The sequence below is a fragment of the Perca flavescens genome, unplaced genomic scaffold, assembly GCF_004354835.1.
Source record: "Perca flavescens isolate YP-PL-M2 unplaced genomic scaffold, PFLA_1.0 EPR50_1.1_unplaced_scaf_20, whole genome shotgun sequence".
Taxonomy (NCBI): domain Eukaryota; kingdom Metazoa; phylum Chordata; class Actinopteri; order Perciformes; family Percidae; genus Perca; species Perca flavescens.
The window spans coordinates 75,001-97,500 of NW_021166626.1; the positions used below are offsets into that span (position 1 = coordinate 75,001).

General features: G+C 48.9%; 2 protein-coding genes across 2 annotated transcripts in view; both read left to right on the top strand.

The window, feature by feature from the left end:
• dnai2b (dynein, axonemal, intermediate chain 2b) overlaps window positions 1-15,365 on the top strand; it is a 26,545-nt gene extending 11,180 nt beyond the window's left edge. The window contains exons 5-12 of the mRNA XM_028572607.1: window positions 4-117; window positions 1,657-1,796; window positions 2,146-2,268; window positions 5,491-5,714; window positions 6,753-6,888; window positions 10,199-10,345; window positions 14,038-14,247; window positions 15,188-15,365. Of these exons, the coding sequence (XP_028428408.1) occupies window positions 4-117; window positions 1,657-1,796; window positions 2,146-2,268; window positions 5,491-5,714; window positions 6,753-6,888; window positions 10,199-10,345; window positions 14,038-14,247; window positions 15,188-15,256 (1,163 nt within the window). The 3' untranslated portion in view covers window positions 15,257-15,365. The remainder of the gene's footprint in view (window positions 1-3; window positions 118-1,656; window positions 1,797-2,145; window positions 2,269-5,490; window positions 5,715-6,752; window positions 6,889-10,198; window positions 10,346-14,037; window positions 14,248-15,187) is intronic.
• Window positions 15,366-16,013: 648 nt separating this feature from the next.
• LOC114551598 (serine/arginine repetitive matrix protein 1-like) overlaps window positions 16,014-22,500 on the top strand; it is a 6,601-nt gene continuing 114 nt past the window's right edge. Inside the window, exons 1-2 of the mRNA XM_028572605.1 lie at window positions 16,014-16,289; window positions 21,644-22,500. The exon at window positions 21,644-22,500 is cut by the window's right edge and continues 114 nt beyond it. Coding sequence (XP_028428406.1) covers window positions 16,112-16,289; window positions 21,644-22,500 — 1,035 coding nt within the window. The 5' untranslated portion in view covers window positions 16,014-16,111. The remainder of the gene's footprint in view (window positions 16,290-21,643) is intronic.

Genomic DNA, 22,500 nt, shown 5'->3' on the forward strand with positions numbered 1-22,500 from the left:
CAGAGAACCCCAACCGGCCAGAGATGACTCTGAAGCCGGCGTCTCCACTCGTCTGTCTGGAGTATAACCCCAAAGACCCTCACACTCTGGTGGGAGGGGCCTACAATGGTCAGATAGGTAGGTACCTGTCTCACTGACAGCTGTCTGTCTGGAGTATAACCCCAAAGACCCTCACATTCTGGTGGGAGGGGCCTACAATGGTCAGATAGGTAGGTACCTGTCTCACTGACAGCTGTCTGTCTGGAGTATAACCCCAAAGACCCTCACACTCTGGTGGGAGGGGCCTACAATGGTCAGATAGGTAAGTACCTGTCTCACTGACAGCTGTCTGTCTGGAGTATAACCCCAAAGACCCTCACACTCTGGTGGGAGGGGCCTACAATGGTCAGATAGGTAGGTACCTGTCTCACTGACAGCTGTCTGTCTGGAGTATAACCCCAAAGACCCTCACACTCTGGTGGGAGGGGCCTACAATGGTCAGATAGGTAGGTACCTGTCTCACTGACAGCTGTCTGTCTGGAGTATAACCCCAAAGACCCTCACACTCTGGTGGGAGGGGCCTACAATGGTCAGATAGGTAGGTACCTGTCTCACTGACAGCTGTCTGTCTGGAGTATAACCCCAAAGACCCTCACACTCTGGTGGGAGGGGCCTACCTGGTCAGATAGGTAGGTACCTGTCTCACTGACAGCTGTCTGTCTGGAGTATAACCCCAAAGACCCTCACACTCTGGTGGGAGGGGCCTACAATGGTCAGATAGGTAGGTACCTGTCTCACTGACAGCTGTCTGTCTAGAGTATAACCCCAAAGACCCTCACACTCTGGTGGGAGGGGCCTACAATGGTCAGATAGGTAGGTACCTGTCTCACTGACAGCTGTCTGTCTGGAGTATAACCCCAAAGACCCTCACACTCTGGTGGGAGGGGCCTACAATGGTCAGATAGGTAGGTACCTGTCTCACTGACAGCTGTCTGTCTGGAGTATAACCCCAAAGACCCTCACACTCTGGTGGGAGGGGCCTACAATGGTCAGATAGGTAGGTACCTGTCTCACTGACAGCTGTCTGTCTCTCAGGCTGCATCTCCTCTGCTATGTTTGGGTTTTTAAGGAGAGTTTAAAGGTCCTGACCCACCGAGCCGATAATCAGCCGTCTGGGTTAGTGGGCGTGTTTGTTTCAGCGTACTGGGACACCCGGAGAGGCAGCCTGCCGGTGGAGACATCCTAACGTTATGAACCCGTGGGCGTGTTTGTTTCAGCGTACTGGGACACCCGGAGAGGCAGACCGTTATGAACCCGTGGGCGTGTTTGTTTCAGCGCACTGGGCCACCGGAGAGGCAGCCTGCCGGTGGAGACATCCTAACGTTATGAACCCGTGGGCGTGTTTGTTTCAGCGTACTGGGACACCCGGAGAGGCAGCCTGCCGGTGGAGACAGCCTTACGTTATGAGCCCGTGGGCGTGTTTGTTTCAGCGTACTGGGACACCCGGAGAGGCAGCCTGCCGGTGGAGACAGCCTAATGTTATGAACCCGTGGGCGTGTTTGTTTCAGCGTACTGGGACACCCGGAGGAGAGGCCTAATGTTAGAACCCTGCGTGTTTGTTTCGGTGGAGACAGCCTGCGGTGGAATGTTATGAACCCGTGGGCGTGTTTGTTTCAGCGTACTGGGACACCCGGAGAGGCAGCCTGCCGGTGGAGACATCCTCGGTGGAGCAGAGCCACAGAGACCCCGTCTACAAGATCATCTGGCTGCAGTCCAAGACAGGGACAGATGTCTTCTCTGCCTCTACAGACGGACAGGTAGACAGACAGGCAGACAGACAGACAGACAGGCAGGCAGACAGACAGACAGACAGACATGGACAGACAGACATGGACAGACATACAGAGAGACAGAGAGACAGACAGACAGACAGACAGACAGACAGACAGACAGACAGACATGGACAGACAGACATGGACAGACAGACAGAGAGACAGGCAGACAGACAGACAGACAGACAGACATGTACAGACAGACAGAGAGACAGGTAGACAGACAGACAGAGACACATAGACAGATAGAGAGGTAGATAGACAGATAGACAGACAGGCAGACAGACAGAGAGACAGACAGGCAGACAGACAGGTAAAGTGTGTCTCTCTCCAGGTCCTGTGGTGGGATGTGAGGCGTCTCTCAGAGCCCACTGAGCGTCTGGTTCTGGATCTGAGCCGAGAGGGAAACCTGGACCGAGCCTTAGGAGCCGTCTCTCTGGAGTTTGAGCCCACCATGGTGACATTATCTCTGTGTCTCTGTCTCTCTGTGTCTCTCTGTGTCTCTCTGTGTCTCTGTCCCTCTGTGTCTCTGTCTCTCTGTGTCTCTCTGTGTCTCTGTGTCTCTGTCTCTCTGTGTCTCTCTGTCCCTCTGTGTCTCTGTCTCTCTGTCCCTCTGTGTCTCTGTCTCTCTGTCCCTCTGTGTCTCTGTCTATCTGTGTCTCTGTGTCTCTGTCTCTCTGTCCCTCTGTGTCTCTGTCTATCTGTGTCTCTGTCTATCTGTGTCTCTGTGTCTCTGTCTCTCTGTGTCTCTGTCTATCTGTGTCTCTGTGTCTCTGTCTCTCTGTGTCTCTGTCTCTCTGTGTCTCTGTGTCTCTCTGTCCCTCTGTGTCTCTGTCTATCTGTGTCTCTGTGTCTCTGTCTCTCTGTCTCTCTGTGTCTCTGTGTCTCTGTGTCTCTCTCTGTCTCTGTGTCTAAGGTAGTAAACCCTGTCTCTGTGTCTCTCTGTGTCTCTGTCTCTCTGTCTTTCTGTGTTTCTGTGTCTCTCTGTCTCTGTCTCTGTGTCTCTCTGTGTTTCTGTGTGTCTCTCTGTCTGTCTCTGTGTCTCTGTGTCTCTGTGTCTCTCTGTGTCTCTGTGTCTCTGTGTCCCTGTGTCTCTGTGTCTCTGTCTCTGTGTCTCTCTGTGTCTCTCTGTCTCTCTGTGTCTCTCTCTGTCTCTGTGTCTAAGGTAGTAAACCCTGTCTTTGTGTCTCTGTCTCTGGGTCTAAGGCAGTAAACCATGTCTCTGTCTCTCTGTGTCTCTGTCCGTCTGTCTCTCTGTCCCTCTGTGTCTCTCTCTCTCTGTGTCTCTGTGTCTCTGTCTCTGTGTCTCTCTGTGTCTGTGTCTCTGTCTCTCTGTATCTCTGTCCCTCTGTCCCTCTGTGTCTCTCTGTGTCTCTGTGTCTCCCTGTGTCTCTGTGTCCCTGTGTCTCTGTCTCTCTGTGTCCCTGTGTCTCTGTCTCTCTGTGTCTCTGTGTCTCTGTGTCTCTGTCTCTGTGTCTCTCTGTCTCTCTGTCTCTGTCTCTCTGTGTCTGTGTCTCTCTGTCTCTGTGTCTAAGGTAGTAAACCCTGTCTCTGTGTCTCTGTCTCTGTGTTTAAGATAGTAAACCCTGTCTCTATGTCTCTCTGTCTCTCTGTCTCTCTGTGTCTCTGTCTCTCTGTGTCTCTCTCTGTCTCTGTGTCTAAGGTAGTAAACCCTGTCTCTGTGTCTCTGTCTCTGTCTCTGTGTCTAAGATAGTAAACCCTGTCTCTGTGTCTCTGTGTCTCTCTGTGTCTCTCTGTGTCCCTGTATCTCTGTGTCTCTGTGTCTGTAAGTGTCCCTGTGTCTCTGTCTCTCTGTGTCTCTGTGTCTCTGTCCCTCTGTCTCTCTTGTCCTTCTGTCCCTCTGTCTCTCTGTGTCTCTTTGTCTCTCTGTGTCTCTGTTTCTCTGTCTCTCTGTCTCTCTGTGTCTCTGTGTCTCTGTGTCTCTCTCTGTCTCTGTGTCTAAGGTAGTAAACCCTGTCTCTGTGTCTCTCTGTGTCTCTGTCTCTCTGTCTTTCTGTGTTTCTGTGTCTCTCTGTCTCTGTCTCTGTGTCTCTCTGTGTCTCTATGTCTCTCTGTGTCTCTGTGTCCCTGTGTCTCTGTGTCTCTCTGTGTCCCTGTGTCTCTGTGTCTCTGTCTCTGTGTCTCTCTGTGTCTCTCTGTCTCTGTGTCTCTCTCTGTCTCTGTGTCTAAGGTAGTAAACCCTGTCTTTGTGTCTCTGTCTCTGGGTCTAAGGCAGTAAACCATGTCTCTGTCTCTCTGTGTCTCTGTCCGTCTGTCTCTCTGTCCCTCTGTGTCTCTCTCTCTCTGTGTCTCTGTGTCTCTGTCTCTCTGTGTCTCTCTGTGTCTCTGTGTCTCTGTCTCTCTGTATCTCTGTCCCTCTGTCCCTCTGTGTCTCTGTGTCTCTGTGTCTCCCTGTGTCTCTGTGTCCCTGTGTCTCTGTCTCTCTGTGTCCCTGTGTCTCTGTCTCTCTGTGTCTCTGTGTCTCTGTCTCTGTGTCTCTCTGTCTCTCTGTCTCTCTGTGTCTCTGTGTCTCTGTGTCTCTCTCTGTCTCTGTGTCTAAGGTAGTAAACCCTGTCTCTGTGTCTCTGTCTCTGTGTTTAAGATAGTAAACCCTGTCTCTATGTCTCTCTGTCTCTCTGTGTCTCTGTCTCTCTGTGTCTCTCTCTGTCTCTGTGTCTAAGGTAGTAAACCCTGTCTCTGTGTCTCTGTCTCTGTCTCTGTGTCTAAGATAGTAAACCCTGTCTCTGTGTCTCTGTGTCTCTCTGTGTCTCTCTGTGTCCCTGTATCTCTGTGTCTCTGTGTCTGTAAGTGTCCCTGTGTCTCTGTCTCTCTGTGTCTCTGTGTCTCTGTCCCTCTGTCTCTCTTGTCCTTCTGTCCCTCTGTCTCTCTGTGTCTCTTTGTCTCTCTGTGTCTCTGTTTCTCTGTCTCTCTGTGTCTCTCTGTGTCTCTGTCTCTCTGTATCTCTGTGTCTCTGTCTCTCTGTATCTCTGTGTCTCTGTGTCTCTCTGTGTCTCTGTCTCTGACCCTGTCCTGTGTGTCTGGCTCTGGGTCTAAGGTAGTAAACCCTGTCCTTTGTCTCTGTGGCTAAGATAATAAACCCTGTCTCTGTGTCTCTGTCTCTGGGTCTAAGGTAGTAAACCCTGTCCTGTGTCTCTGTCTCTGGGTCTAAGATAGTAAACCCTGTCCTGTGTGTCTGTCTCTGGGTCTAAGATAGTAAACCCTGTCCTGTATCTCTGTCTCTGGGTCTAAGGTAGTAACCCCTGTCCTGTGTCTCTGTCTCTGGGTCTAAGGTAGTAAACCCTGTCCTGTGTCTCTGTCTCTTGGTCTAAGGTAGTAAACCCTGTCCTGTGTCTCTGTGTCTTTGTCTAAGATAGTAAACCCTGTCCTGTGTCTCTGTCTCTTGGTCTAAGGTAGTAAACCCTGTCCTGTTTGTCTGTCTCTGGGTCTAAGATGGTAAACCCTGTCCTGTGTGTCTGTCTCTGGGTCTAAGATGGTAAACCCTGTCCTGTGTGTCTGTCTCTGGGTCTAAGACAGTAAACCCTGTCCTGTGTGTCTGTCTCTGGGTCTAAGCTAGTAAACCCTGTCCTGTGTGTCTGTCTCTGGGTCTCAGGTAGTAAACCCTTTCCTGTGTCTCTGTCTCTGGGTCTAAGATAGTAAACCCTGTCCTGTGTCTCTGCAGCCGACTAAGTTCCTGGTGGGGACGGAGCAGGGCGTAGTCGTGTCCTGTAACAGGAAGGCAAAGACTCCGGCGGAGAAGATCGTCTGCTCGTACGACGGTCACCACGGACCCGTCTACGCCCTGCATAGGAACCCCTTCTTCCCCAAAAACTTCCTGACCGTGGGGGACTGGACTGCCCGCATCTGGTCCGAGGACATCAGGGACTCTGCCATCATGTGGACAAAGTAGGACACATTTAGAGACCAAGAACCAGTAGAAACCTGCCAGACTGTACCAACGATAATGATCTAGGTCCTGTCTCTACCTGTTCTGTCCTGTCCTGTTACTAACCTGTCTCTCTGGTATCAGGTCTCTCTGGTACCAGACGGTCTACCTGATGTTACTAACCTGTCTCTCTGGTATCAGGTACCAGATGGTCTACCTGATGTTACTAACCTGTCTCTCTGGTATCAGGTACCAGACGGTCTACCTGATGTTACTAACCTGTCTCTCTGGTATCAGGTACCAGATGGTCTACATGATGTTACTAACCTGTCTCTCTGGTACCAGGTACCAGATGGTCTACCTGATGTTACTAACCTGTCTCTCTGGTATCAGGTACCAGATGGTCTACCTGATGTTACTAACCTGTCTCTCTGGTACCAGATGGTCTACCTGATGTTACTAACCTGTCTCTCTGGTATCAGGTACCAGATGGTATACCTGATGTTACTAACCTGTCTCTCTGGTATCAGGTACCAGATGGTCTACCTGATGTTACTAACCTGTCTCTCTGGTATCAGGTACCAGATGGTCTACCTGATGTTACTAACCTGTCTGTCTGGTATCAGGTACCAGATGGTCTACCTGATGTTACTAACCTTTCTCTCTGGTATCAGGTACCAGATGGTCTACCTGATGTTACTAACCTGTCTCTCTGGTATCAGGTACCAGATGGTCTACCTGATGTTACTAACCTGTCTCTCTGGTATCAGGTACCAGATGGTCTACCTGATGTTACTAACCTGTCTCTCTGGTATCAGGTACCAGATGGTCTACCTGATGTTACTAACCTTTCTCTCTGGTATCAGGTACCAGATGGTCTACCTGATGTTACTAACCTGTCTCTCTGGTATCAGGTACCAGACGGTCTACCTGATGTTACTAACCTGTCTCTCTGGTATCAGGTACCAGATGGTCTACCTGATGTTACTAACCTGTCTCTCTGGTATCAGGTACCAGATGGTCTACCTGATGTTACTAACCTGTCTCTCTGGTATCAGGTACCAGACGGCCTACCTGATGGACGCCTGCTGGAGTCCGGTGCGTCCCTCCGTGTTCTTCACGGTAAAGATGGACGGTGTGTTGGACGTCTGGGACATCCTGTTCAAACAGAACGACCCCACGCTCAGTCTCAAGGTACTAAGTCTCAGGGTAGTCCTTCACAGGGTACTCAGTCACAGGGTACTCAGTCTCAAAGTACTAAGTCTCAGGGTAGTCCTTCACAGGGTACTCAGTCACAGGGTACTGAGTCTCAAGGTACTCAGTCTCAGGGTAGTCCTTCACAGGGTACTCAGTCACATGTTACTCAGTCTCAAGGTACTCAGTCTCAGGGTAGTCCTTCACAGGGTACTCAGTCACAGGGTACTCAGTCTCAGGGTAGTCCTTCACAGGGTACTCAGTCTCAGGGTACTCAGTCTCAGGGTAGTCCTTCACAGGGTACTCAGTCTCAAGGTAATCAGTCTCAGGGTAGTCCTTCACAGGGTACTCATTCACATGGTACTCAGTCTCAAGGTACTCAGTCTCAGGGTAGTCCTTCACAGGGTACTCAGTCTCAGGGTACTCAGTCTCAGGGTAGTCCTTCACAGGGTACTCAGCCTCAAGGTACTCAGTCTCAGGGTAGTCCTTCACAGGGTACTCATTCACATGGTACTCAGTCTCAAGGTACTCAGTCTCAGGGTAGTCCATCACAGGGTACTCAGTCTCAGGGTACTCAGTCTCAAGGTACTAAGTCTCAGGGTAGTCCTTCACAGGGAACTCAGTCACAGGGTACTCAGTCTCAGGGTAGTCCTTCACAGGGTACTCATTCACATGGTACTCAGTCTCAAGGTACTCAGTCTCAGGGTAGTCCTTCACAGGGTACTCAGTCTCAGGGTACTCAGTCTCAGGGTAGTCCTTCACAGGGTACTCAGCCTCAAGGTACTCAGTCTCAGGGTAGTCCTTCACAGGGTACTCATTCATGGTACTCAGTCTCAAGGTACTCAGTCTCAGGGTAGTCCATCACAGGGTACTCAGTCTCAGGGTACTCAGTCTCAAGGTACTAAGTCTCAGGGTAGTCCTTCACAGGGAACTCAGTCACAGGGTACTCAGTCTCAGGGTAGTCCTTCACAGGGTACTCAGTCTCAGGGTAGTCCTAGTCCTTCACAGGGTACTCAGTCTCAAGGTACTCAGCCTCAGGGTAGTCCTTCATAGGGTACTCAGCCTCAAGGTTCTCAGTCTCAGGGTAGTCCTTCACAGGGTACTCAATCTCAGGGTACTTCTTCTCAAGGTACTCAGTCTCAAGGTACTCAGTCTCAGGGTAGTCCTTCACAGGGTACTCAGTCTCAGGGTACTCAGTCTCAGGGTAGTCCTTCACAGGGTACTCAGCCTCAAGGTACTCAGTCTCAGGGTAGTCCTTCACAGGGTACTCATTCACATGGTACTCAGTCTCAAGGTACTAAGTCTCAGGGTAGTCCTTCACAGGGAACTCAGTCACAGGGTACTCAGTCTCAAGGTACTCAGTCTCAGGGTAGTCCTTCACAGGGTACTCAGTCTCAAGGTACTCAGTCTCAGGGTAGTCCTTCACAAAGTACTCATTCACATGGTACTCAGTCTCAAGGTACTCAATCTCAGGGTAGTCCTTCACAGGGTACTCAGCCTCAAGGTACTCAGTCTCAGGGTAGTCCTTCACAGGGTACTCAGCCTCAAGGTACAACGTCTCAGGGTAGTCCTTCCCAGGGTACTCAGTCTCAGGGTAATCAATCTCAGGGTACTTCTTCTCAGGATACTCAGTCTCAAGGTACTCAGCCTCAGGGTAGTCCTTCACAGGGTACTCAGTCTCAAGGTACTCAGTCTCAGGGTAGTCCTTCACAGGGTACTCAGTCTCAGGGTACTCAGTCTCAGGGTAGTCCTTCACAGGGTACTCAGTCTCAGGGTAGTCCTAGTCCTTCACAGGGTACTCAGTCTCAAGGTACTCAGCCTCAGGGTAGTCCTTCACAGGGTACTCAGCCTCAAGGTTCTCAGTCTCAGGGTAGTCCTTCACAGGGTACTCAATCTCAGGGTACTTCTTCTCAAGGTACTCAGTCTCAAGGTACACAGTTTCAGGGTAGTCCTAGTCCATCACAGGGTACTCAGTCTCAAGGTACTCAGCCTCAGGGTAGTCCTTCACAGGGTACTCAGCCTCAAGGTTCTCAGTCTCAGGGTAGTCCTTCACAGGGTACTCAATCTCAGGGTACTTCTTCTCAAGGTACTCAGTCTCAAGGTACACAGCCTCAGGGTAGTCCTTCACAGTGTAATCAGCCTCAAGGTACTCAGTCTCAGGGTAGTCCTTCACAGGGTACTCAATCTCAGGGTACTTCTTCTCAGGGTACTCAGTCTCAAGGTACTCAGCCTCAGGGTAGTCCTTCACAGGGTACTCAGCCTCAAGGTACTCAGTCTCAGGGTAGTCCTTCACAGGGTACTCAGTCTGAGGGTACTCAGTCTCAGGGTACTCAGTCTCAAGGTACTCCTTCTCAGGTTACTCAGTCACAGGGTACTCAGTCTCAGGGTACTCAGTCTCAGGGTAGTCCTTCTCAGGTTACTCAGTCACAGGGTACTCAGTCTCAGGGTACTGAGTCTCAAGGTACTCGTTCTAAGGTTACTCAGTCACAGGGTACTTCGTCTCAAGGTACTCAGTCTCTGGGTAGTCCTTCTCAGGTTATTCAGTCACAGGGTACTCAGTCTCAAGGTACTCCTTCTAAGGTTACTCAGTCTCAAGGTACTCCTTCTAAGGTTACTCAGTCACAGGGTACTCAGTCTCAAGGTACTCCTTCTCAGGTTACTCAGTCACAGGGTACTCAGTCTCAGGGTACTCAGTCTCAGGGTAGTCCTTCTAAGGTTACTCAGTCACAGGGTACTCAGTCTCAAGGTACTCAGTCTCAGGGTACTCAGTCTCAAGGTACTCAGTCTCAGGGTACTCAGTCTCAAGGTACTGAGTCTCAGGGTACTCAGTCTCAAGGTACTCCTTCTAAGGTTACTCAGTCACAGGGTACTCAGTCTCAAGGTACTCCTTCTAAGGTTACTCAGTCACAGGGTACTCAGTCACAGGGTTCTCAGTCTCAGGGTACTCAGTCAGGGTACTCAGTCTCAGGGTAGTCCTTCACAGGGTACTCAGTTGCTCATGATTTAGGTGTTTTTCTACGTTTATGATCTTTAACTTCCCTTTAGTCTTTGGACTGCCGGTTCCGGAGCATTTGCCTGGCTGTTGAGGTTTTAAACCTGTGACACCTTGTTGTTGTTGACCTCTTGTTGTTGTTGACACCTTGTTGTTGTTGACACCTTGTTGTTGTTGACATCGGCCATTGGTCTTGCCAAATACTCAAGTTGGTCTCGACCCAGTCCAGCATTATGAGCTTTTTTTTCGAAAGTAACCTCTTCCGCTTGTTCAGAAAACAGGTGTTATTTAAATTTTTTATTTGCCATGGTTCCCCAGGTGTGTGACGAGGCCCTCTACAGCCTCCGTCTCCAGGACAATGGGCGTTTTGTGGCGTGCGGCTCCCAGCAGGGCGGAGCCACGCTGCTGGAGATCAGCTCCGGTCTGTCCACGCTGCAGAAGAACGACAAGAGTCTGCTGGCCGCGGTGAGACACATGACTCAGCACTTATTACACACACAACTCCCCGGTGAGACACATGACTCAGCACTTATTACACAGACAACTCCCCGGTGAGACACATGACTCAGCACTTATTACACACACAACTCCCCGGTGAGACACATGACTCAGCACTTATTACAAAGACAACTCCCAGGTGAGACACGTGACTCAGCACTTATTACACAGTCAACTCCCCGGTGAGACACATGACTCAGCACTTATTACACAGACAACTCCCCGGTGAGACACATGACTCAGCACTTATTATAGTACAGTGACTTCCATACCAGTACTGTGACTTCCATACCGGTATTGTGACTTCCATACCAGTACTGTGACTTCCATACCGGTACCGTGACTTCCATACCGGTATTGTGACTTCCATACCAGTACTGTGACTTCCATACCGGTATTGTGACTTCCATACCAGTACTGTGACTTCCATACCGGTATTGTGACTTCCATACCGGTATTGTGACTTCCATACCGGTATTGTGACTTCCATACCAGTACCGTGACTTCCATACCGGTATTGTGACTTCCATACCAGTACTGTGACTTCCATACCGGTACTGTGACTTCCATACCGGTATTGTGACTTCCATACCAGTACTGTGACTTCCATACCAGTACTGTGACTTCCATACCGGTATTGTGACTTCCATACCAGTACTGTGACTTCCATACCAGTACTGTGACTTCCATACCAGTACTGTGACTTCCATACCGGTATTGTGACTTCCATACCAGTACTGTGACTTCCATACCAGTACTGTGACTTCCATACCAGTACTGTGACTTCCATACCAGTACTGTGACTTCCATACCGGTATTGTGACTTCCATACCGGTATTGTGACTTCCATACCGTTGACGTACCAGTATTGTGACTTCCATACCGGTATTGACTTCCATACCAGTGTTGTACTTCCATACCGGTATTGTGACTTCCATACCAGTACTGTGACTTCCATACCAGTATTGTGACTTCCATACCAGTACTGTGACTTCCATACCAGTACTGTGACTTCCATACCGGTACTGTGACTTCCATACCAGTACTGTGACTTCCATACCGGTACTGTGACTTCCATACCGGTATTGTGACTTCCATACCGGTATTGTGACTTCCATACCGGTATTGTGACTTCCATACCGGTATTGTGACTTCCATACCAGTACCGTGACTTCCATACCAGTACTGTGACTTCCATACCAGTGTGTGACTTCCATACCAGTACTGTGACTTCCATACCAGTACTGTGACTTCCATACCAGTACTGTGACTTCCATACCAGTACTGTGACTTCCATACCAGTACTGTGACTTCCATACCAGTACTGTGACTTCCATACCAGTATTGTGACTTCCATATTGTGACTTCCATACCGGTATTGTGACTTCCATACCAGTACTGTGACTTCCATACCGGTACTGTGACTTCCATACCAGTACTGTGACTTCCATACCAGTCCACTTCCATACCGGTACCGTGACTTCCATACCGGTACCGTGACTTCCATACCAGTACTGTGACTTCCATACCAGTACCGTGACTTCCATACCAGTACCGTGACTTCCATACCAGTACCGTGACTTCCATACCAGTACTGTGACTTCCATACCAGTACCGTGACTTCCATACCAGTACCGTGACTTCCATACCAGTACCGTGACTTCCATACCAGTACCGTGACTTCCATACCGGTACCTGTGACTTCCATACCAGTACTGTGACTTCCATACCGGTACTGTGACTTCCATACCGGTACTGTGACTTCCATACCAGTACTGTGACTTCCATACCAGTACTGTGACTTCCATACCAGTACTGTGACTTCCATACCAGTACTGTGACTTCCATACCAGTACTGTGACTTCCATACCGGTACTGTGACTTCCATACCGGTATTGTGACTTCCATACCAGTACTGTGACTTCCATACCGGTATTGTGACTTCCATACCGGTACTGTGACTTCCATACCGGTACTGTGACTTCCATACCAGTACTGTGACTTCCATACCGGTACTGTGACTTCCATACCAGTATTGTGACTTCCACCGGTGTTGTGACTTCCATACCGGTACTGTGACTTCCATACCGGTGCTGTGACTTCCATACCCGGTACTGTGACTTCCATACCAGTACTGTGACTTCCATACCAGTACTGTGACTTCCATACCGGTACTGTGACTTCCATACCGGTATTGTGACTTCCATACCAGTACTGTGACTTCCATACCGGTGTTGACTTCCATACGGTACTGTGACTTCCATACCAGTACTGTGACTTCCATACCAGTACTGTGACTTCCATACCAGTACTGTGACTTCCATACCGGTACTGTGACTTCCATACCAGTACTGTGACTTCCATACCAGTACTGTGACTTCCATACCGGTACTGTGACTTCCATACCAGTACTGTGACTTCCATACCGGTATTGTGACTTCCATACCAGTACTGTGACTTCCATACCGGTATTGTGACTTCCATACCGGTACCGTGACTTCCATACCAGTACTGTGACTTCCATACCGGTATTGTGACTTCCATACCAGTACCGTGACTTCCATACCAGTACTGTGACTTCCATACCGGTATTGTGACTTCCATACCAGTACCGTGACTTCCATACCAGTACTGTGACTTCCATACCGGTATTGTGACTTCCATACCAGTACCGTGACTTCCATACCAGTACCGTGACTTCCATACCAGTACCGTGACTTCCATACCAGTACTGTGACTTCCATACCAGTACTGTGACTTCCATACCGGTACTGTGACTTCCATACCGGTACAGTGACTTCCATACCGGTACAGTGACTTCCATACCGGTATTGTGACTTCCATACCAGTACCGTGACTTCCATACCAGTACTGTGACTTCCATACCAGTACTGTGACTTCCATACCGGTACAGTGACTTCCATACCGGTACAGTGACTTCCATACCAGTACTGTGACTTCCATACCAGTACCGTGACTTCCATACCAGTACCGTGACTTCCATACCAGTACCGTGACTTCCATACCAGTACTGTGACTTCCATACCAGTACCGTGACTTCCATACCAGTACTGTGACTTCCATACCAGTACTGTGACTTCCATACCAGTACTGTGACTTCCATACCGGTACCGTGACTTCCATACCAGTACCGTGACTTCCATACCGGTACCGTGACTTCCATACCAGTACTGTGACTTCCGTACCGGTACCGTGACTTCCATACCAGTACTGTGACTTCCATACCGGTACCGTGACTTCCATACCAGTACCGTGACTTCCATACCGGTACCGTGACTTCCATACCAGTACTGTGACTTCCATACCAGTACTGTGACTTCCGTACCGGTACCGTGACTTCCATACCAGTACTGTGACTTCCATACCGGTACCGTGACTTCCATACCAGTACTGTGACTTCCATACCAGTACTGTGACTTCCATACCGGTACCGTGACTTCCATACCAGTACTGTGACTTCCATACCAGTACTGTGACTTCCATACCGGTACCGTGACTTCCATACCAGTACTGTGACTTCCATACCAGTACTGTGACTTCCATACCAGTACTGTGACTTCCATACCGGTATTGTAACATCCAGTACAGTACCGGCAGAGAGAGATCTATAATAACAGCTGTTCTATGATGTAATCCAGATGTTTGAGCGTGAGACCAAGCGAGAGAAGGTTCTGGAGGCCCGGCAGAGAGAGATCCGTCTGAAGGAGCGGAGCCGGTCCGAGCAGAGCCGAGACGACGAGGCGGGCCGGGAGGAGGCCGACCAGAGTTCTGATCAGCTGATCGCCAAGGCCGAGGAAGACTTCTACGTCGTCACGGAGACGCAGCGCCGTCGGAGGGAGACCAATCAGGTACAGCCAGGGGCTCCGTGGTTACGCTGCAGTGCATGCTGGGTAAACACAGAGTTTAAGTACCCCAGGGGAATAATAATCAGTCCTTCCAGAAAAATGTGGAGTTTCTTTTGAGATTTTTGAGGGCAAAAATCCTTGATTATGTGACACGTTTTCTTAAAAAATGCGATGGAATATGATATTTATGCAATTTTATGCAATGAAATTGAAAGCTCATTTTTCAACTTTCTGCTAAGATATATTATGGGACCTTTTTGTTGCAATGAAAATTCGGAGATTATGAAATCATGCAAGCCCTGAATATTTTGCGCGGAAATCGGCAATTTATGCGCATAAATATGCAGACTTTGGCTGATTATGCGTTGAATTATGCGATCGCATAATCGGGTTTTTCTGGAGGGACTGAATAACAGATGTGTACCAAGTGGTCGGTCTCTGGGACATGTTGTCATGGTAATCTAATGCGTCTGTAGCTGTCATGGTGCTGATGGCGCAGTGGATAGTAGAGGTGGGAGTCTTCCAACATTGCTTCATGACTTCACGTAAACATACACGCCACTTTCCTGAAGCAGAAACACCTAATGTCAGATAACGTCACTAGTAGGGGTGGTACGGTTCATCAATTAAAATCCGAACCGCTCGGTTCGGATTTTAATTGATGAACTAAAATAGTTCACCGAAACATGTTTCTGAAAACATTTATTTTTTACCACACTAGCTGGTTTAAAGCTAGCGTTAGCAGCTAACCAGCCGTTAGCGGTAGCTGGTTTAAAGCTACAGAGACATTAGATTACCATGACAACATGTCCCAGAGAACGCTGGACTAGCTACAGACATGTGTTATGTTATTACCCCCTGGGGGTGATTTTGAGGTAGTTTCACAGCCGTACGGCCCTTTAAGGGAACATGAGGACTGAAAGGAGTGAATGTTGTGTTTCAGGAGAAAGACGTCTGTGAAGAAAAGGAAGTGAGAGAAGAAGAAACTTCAGGAACTGGAACGTCTCAGTGAAGAAAACCTTCTTCTTCTTCTTCTTCTTCTTCTTCTTCTTCTTCTTCTTCTTCTTCTTCTTTATTGTTCATCAAGACTGTTCACTTAATAAAAAGAGTTTCTGCTTTTATTCTGAAGGACTCTCAGAAATCATTAATACTATATATAGTATGTATACAGTACAGGCCAAAAGTTTGGACACACCTTCTCATTCAATGTGTTTCCTTTTTATTTTCATGACTATTAACATTGTAGATTCTCACTGAAGGCATCAAAACTATGAATGAACACATATGGAATTATGTACTTAACAAAAAAGTGTGAAATAACTGAAAACATGTCTTATATTTTAGATTCTTCAAAGTAGCCACCCTTTGCTTTTTTATTAATAAGGGAAATAATTCCACTAATGAACCCTGACAAAGCACACCTGTGAAGGTAAAACCATTTCAGGTGACTACCTCATGAAGCTCATTGAGAGAACACCAAGCATATATATCTGCTATACATACATACATACATACACCTATATACATACATACACACACATATATACATAATATACACAATAATGTAATGGAATAAAGAAAGAAAGAAAAAATGATTTTTCTGCTTCTAATTCAGTAATATTGACATTCGTGTTTTTTATTGTTATTTTCTGTTAGTTTTATTTTTATAAAACCAACTTTTAGACGTTGACTCGGTGCTTTTATTGTGAAGGACTTCAGGACTTTGAGTCGGTGATTTTATTTGTGAAGGACTTCAGGAAATGGTCAGAAGGACTCCGGAAGTGCTGGTGTTTGTTGTTTCTCCGTTAGCACCGTTAGCACCGCGAAGTTGCCCGTCCTGTCCTGTGTCCCGGCTCTCGGTGTGAACATGTCCCGGGTCCACAACATCCGGGTGTTTGCCAGTCAGCGGCTGCACGCGGCGATCCAAGACATTCTGGCACTTTGTGAGAAAACGATCCAGAAATACGAAGAAGAAGCGGCTCTGAACCGGGAAGTGATCTCCCGCCAGCACGCGCTGCTCTGCGCGCTCCACAGACCCACCGCCGGTAAGACGCACGTTCACATACCTGCTATTAATAATACTACTAATAATAATATTAATAATACTAACCCACCGCTGGTAAGACGCACGTTCACATCACTACATAATACTCCTAATAATAATACTAATAATTCTAATATTAATACTAATAAAACTGTTTAGAAGACCTGTGTGTGTGTGTGTGTGTGTGTGTGTGTGTTTTTTCTGTGTGTATGTGTGTGTCTCTATGTGCGTCTCTCTGTACTACTCACTGCACACACTACATACTGAACACACTAAATACAGCACACACTACACACTGCACACACTACATACTGCACACACTACACACTGCACACACTACCACTGCACACACTACACATACTGCACACACTACTCACTGCACACACTACATACTGAACACACTAAATACAGCACACACTACACACTGCACACACTACACACTGCACACACTACATACTGCACACACTACACACACTACACACTGCACACACTACATACTGCACACACTACATACTGCACACACTACACACTGCACACACTACTCACTGCACACACTACACACTGCACACACTACATACTGCACACACTACTCACTGCACACACTACACACTGCACACACTACATACTGCACACACTACTCACTGCACACACTACATACTGAACACACTAAATACAGCACACACTACACACTGCACACACTACATACTGCACACACTACACACTGCACACACTACATACTGAACACACTAAATACAGCACACACTACACACTGCACACACTACATACTGAACACACTAAATACAGCACACACTACACACTGCACACACTACACACTGCACACACTACACACTGCACACACTACACACACTACTCACTGCACACAGTACACACACTACTCACTGCACACACTACTCATTGCGCACACTACATACTGCACACACTACTCACTGTACACACTAAATACTGCACACACTACACACTACACACACTACTCACTGCACACAGTACACACACTACTCACTGCACACACTACTCATTGCGCACACTACACACTACACACACTACTCACTGTACACACTAAATACTGCACACACTACACACTACACACACTACATACTGCACACACTAAATACTGCACACACTAAATACTGCACACACTACACACACTACATACTGCACACACTACTCACTGCACACACTGCACACACTACACACACTACTCACTGCACACACTACATACTGCACACACTACACACACTGCACACACAAAATACTGCACACACTACACACACTAAATACTGCACACACTACACACACTACATACTGCACACACTACATACTGCACACACTACATACTGCACACACTACATACTGTACACACTACACACACTACTCACTGCACACACTAAATACTTCACACACTACATACTGAACACACTAAATACAGCACACACTACTCACTGCACACACTACATACTGAACACACTAAATACAGCACACACTACACACTGCACACACTACATACTGCACACACTACACACTGCACACACTACTCACTGCACACACTACATACTGCACACACTACTCACTGCACACACTACATACTGCACACACTACATACTGAACACACTAAATACAGCACACACTACACACTGCACACACTACTCACTGCACACACTACATACTGCACACACTACACACACCACACACTGCACACACTACATACTGCACACACTACATACTGCACACACTACACACTGCACACACTACACACTGCACACACTACACACTGCACACACTACATACTGCACACACTACTCACTGCACACACTACATACTGAACACACTAAATACAGCACACACTACACACTGCACACACTACATACTGCACACACTACACACTGCACACACTACATACTGAACACACTAAATACAGCACACACTACACACTGCACACACTACATACTGAACACACTAAATACAGCACACACTACACACTGCACACACTACACACTGCACACACTACACACTGCACACACTACACACACTACTCACTGCACACAGTACACACACTACTCACTGCACACACTACTCATTGCGCACACTACATACTGCACACACTACTCACTGTACACACTAAATACTGCACACACTACACACTACACACACTACTCACTGCACACAGTACACACACTACTCACTGCACACACTACTCATTGCGCACACTACACACTACACACACTACTCACTGTACACACTAAATACTGCACACACTACACACTGTGTGTGTGTGTGTACATACTGCACACACTAAATACTGCACACACTAAATACTGCACACACTACACACACTACATACTGCACACACTACTCACTGCACACACTGCACACACTACACACACTACTCACTGCACACACTACATACTGCACACACTACACACACTGCACACACAAAATACTGCACACACTACACACACTAAATACTGCACACACTACACACACTACATACTGCACACACTACATACTGCACACACTACATACTGCACACACTACATACTGTACACACTACACACACTACTCACTGCACACACTAAATACTTCACACACTACATACTGCACACACTACATACTGCACACACTACTCACTGCACACACTACACACTGCACACACTACACACTGCACACACTACACACTGCACACACACACTCACTGCACACACTACACACTGCACACACTACATACTGCACACACTACACACTGCACACACTACACACTGCACACACTACACACACTACATACTGCACACTGCACACACTACACACACTGCACACACTACACACACACTGCACACACACACACACACACACACACACACACTACACACACTGCACACACTACACACACTGCACACACTACACACACTGCGCACACTACACACTGCACACACTACATACTGCACACACACACACACTACACACACTGCACACACTACACACACTGCACACACCACACACTGCACACACTACACACACCACACACACTACACACTGCGCACACACACACACTGCACACACTACATACTGCACACACACACACACACACACACTGCACACACTACATACTGCACACACTACACACACTGCACACACTACACACACTGCACACACTACACACACACACACACACACACACACTGCACACACTACACACTGTACACACTACATACTGCACACACTACACACACACACACACACACACACACACACACTGCACACACACACACACACTGCACACACACACACACTGCACACACCACACACTGCACACACTACATACTGCACACACTACACACACACACACACTGCACACACTACACACTGCACACACTACATACTGCACACACTACACACTACACACACTGCACACACTACACACACTGCACACTACACACTGCACACACTACACACTGTACACACTGCACACACTACATACTGCACACACTACACACACTACACACTGCACACACTACACACTGCACACACTACATACTGCACACACTACACACACACACACACTGCACACACTACACACACTGCACACTACACACTGCACACACTACACACTGCACACACTACATACTGCACACACTACACACACTGCGCACACTACACACTGCACACACACACACACTGCACACACTACATACTGCACACACTACACACACACACACACTGCACACACCACACACCACACACACACACACACACTGCACACACCACACACTGCACACACTACATACTGCACACACTACACACACCACACACTGCACACACTACATACTGCACACACACACTGCACACACCACACACTGCACACACTACATACTGCACACACACACACACACACACACTGCACACACACACACTGCACACACTACACACTGCACACACTACATACTGCACACACTACACACTGCACACACTACACACTGCACAGACTACATACTGCACACACTACACACACTACACACTGCACACACTACACACTGCACACACTACACACTGCACACACTACACACTGCACACACTACACACTGCACAGACTACACACTGCACAGACTACATACTGCACACACACACACACACACACACTGCACACACACACACACTGCACACACTACACACTGCACACACTACACACACACACACACACACACACACACACTGCACACACACACACACTGCACACACTACACACACTGCACACACCACACACTGCACACACACACACACACTACACACACACACTACACACTGCACACACTATACACACACACACTGCACACACCACACACACACACACTGCACACACACACACACACACACACTGCACACACTACACACTGCACACACTACACACACTGCACACACTGCACACACACTACACACACTGCACACACTACACACTGCACACACTACACACTGCACACACTACACACTGCACACACTACATACACTGCGCACACTACACACTGCACACACTACACACTGCACACACTACACACACTGCACACACACACACACTGCACACACACACACACACTGCACACACACACACTGCACACACCACACACTGCACACACTACACACTGCACACACACACACACACACACACACACACACTGCACACACTGCACACACTACACACTGCACACACTACACACACACACACACTGCGCACACTACACACTGCACACACTGCACACACTACACACACTGCACACACTGCACACACTACACACTGCACACACTACACACTGCGCACACTACACACACTGCGCACACACACACTGCACACACTACACACTGCACACACTACACACTGCACACACTACACACACTGCGCACACTACACACTGCACACACTACACACTGCACACACTCCACACTGCACACACTCTACACACTGCACACACTACACACACTGCGCACACTACACACTGCACACACTACACACTGCACACACTACATACTGCACACACACACACACACACACACACTGCGCACACTACACACTGCACACACTACACACTGCACACACTACACACTGCACACACTACACACTATGCTGAGTGAGGAGCAGGTTGATGACAGATGAGAAGTCTGTCTGCATGTTCTGCAGCAGTAGTTCAGTTTGCTGTAACGTAAAGCTACCTGTCTGTCTGTGTGTCTGTCTGTCAGTCTGCCTGCCTGTCTGTCTGTGTGCCTGCCTGTCTGTATGTCTTCCTGTCTGTCTGTCTGTCTGTCTGGTACTGGAGTAAATAGTTGTTGAGTTAATTTCTCTCTTTGTTTCAGACGCCTTCACACAGCAGCAGCTGCTGAGTAACCCAGAGGATCCCCCCCAGATCCAGAACCAGGACCAGAACCAGAACCAGAACCAGGACCAGGAGGACCCAGACCCCCCGCAGGCTGACCTGGACGCCGCTGACATCATCCAGTTCACCTACAGCTCCCTGGCTCTGGCCCCGGTCCTCACCAGGCCGGAGCCGGAGGTCACCGTGGTGTCGTCTGAGACGGAGGACAGCGAGGACTATGGCCGGGACCGCAGCCCGCCGAGGGTCCGGAGCCCGCCGAGGGTCCGGAACCCGCCGAGGGTCCAGAGACCGGAGGGGGGGCCGGCCCTGAGCTGCCGGGTCTGCAGCCGGACCTTTACGGCTCGCCGCTTCCTGTCCCGCCACATTAAAGCTCACCTGCAGGACGCCGCGGCGCCGGGATGCGGTCTGTGTGGCCAACGCTTCGGACACGCTCGGGACCTGAAGCTGCACATCCAGACTCACCACAAGTCTCTGGGAGGGGGCAGGGCCCTGCAGAACCAGACCAGGACCAGAGACATCCAGACTCACCACAGCTCTGGGGGGGGCAGGGCCCTGCAGAACCAGACCAGGACCAGGACCAGAGGAGGAGAGGGAAGGCAGCGCTGCGAGGACTGTGGGAAGACTTTCCTCCAAATGTGGAGGAAGAGGAAGCACCGCTGTCTGTCTAAAGGCCCAGACCCCCCAACAAGAAGACCAACCAGATCCCCCAACCAGAAGGCCAACCAGATTCCCCAACCAGAAGACCAACCAGACCCCCCAACCAGAAGACCAACCAGACCCCCCAACCAGAAGGCCAAACAGACCCCCCAACCAGAAGGCCAAACAGACCCCCCAACC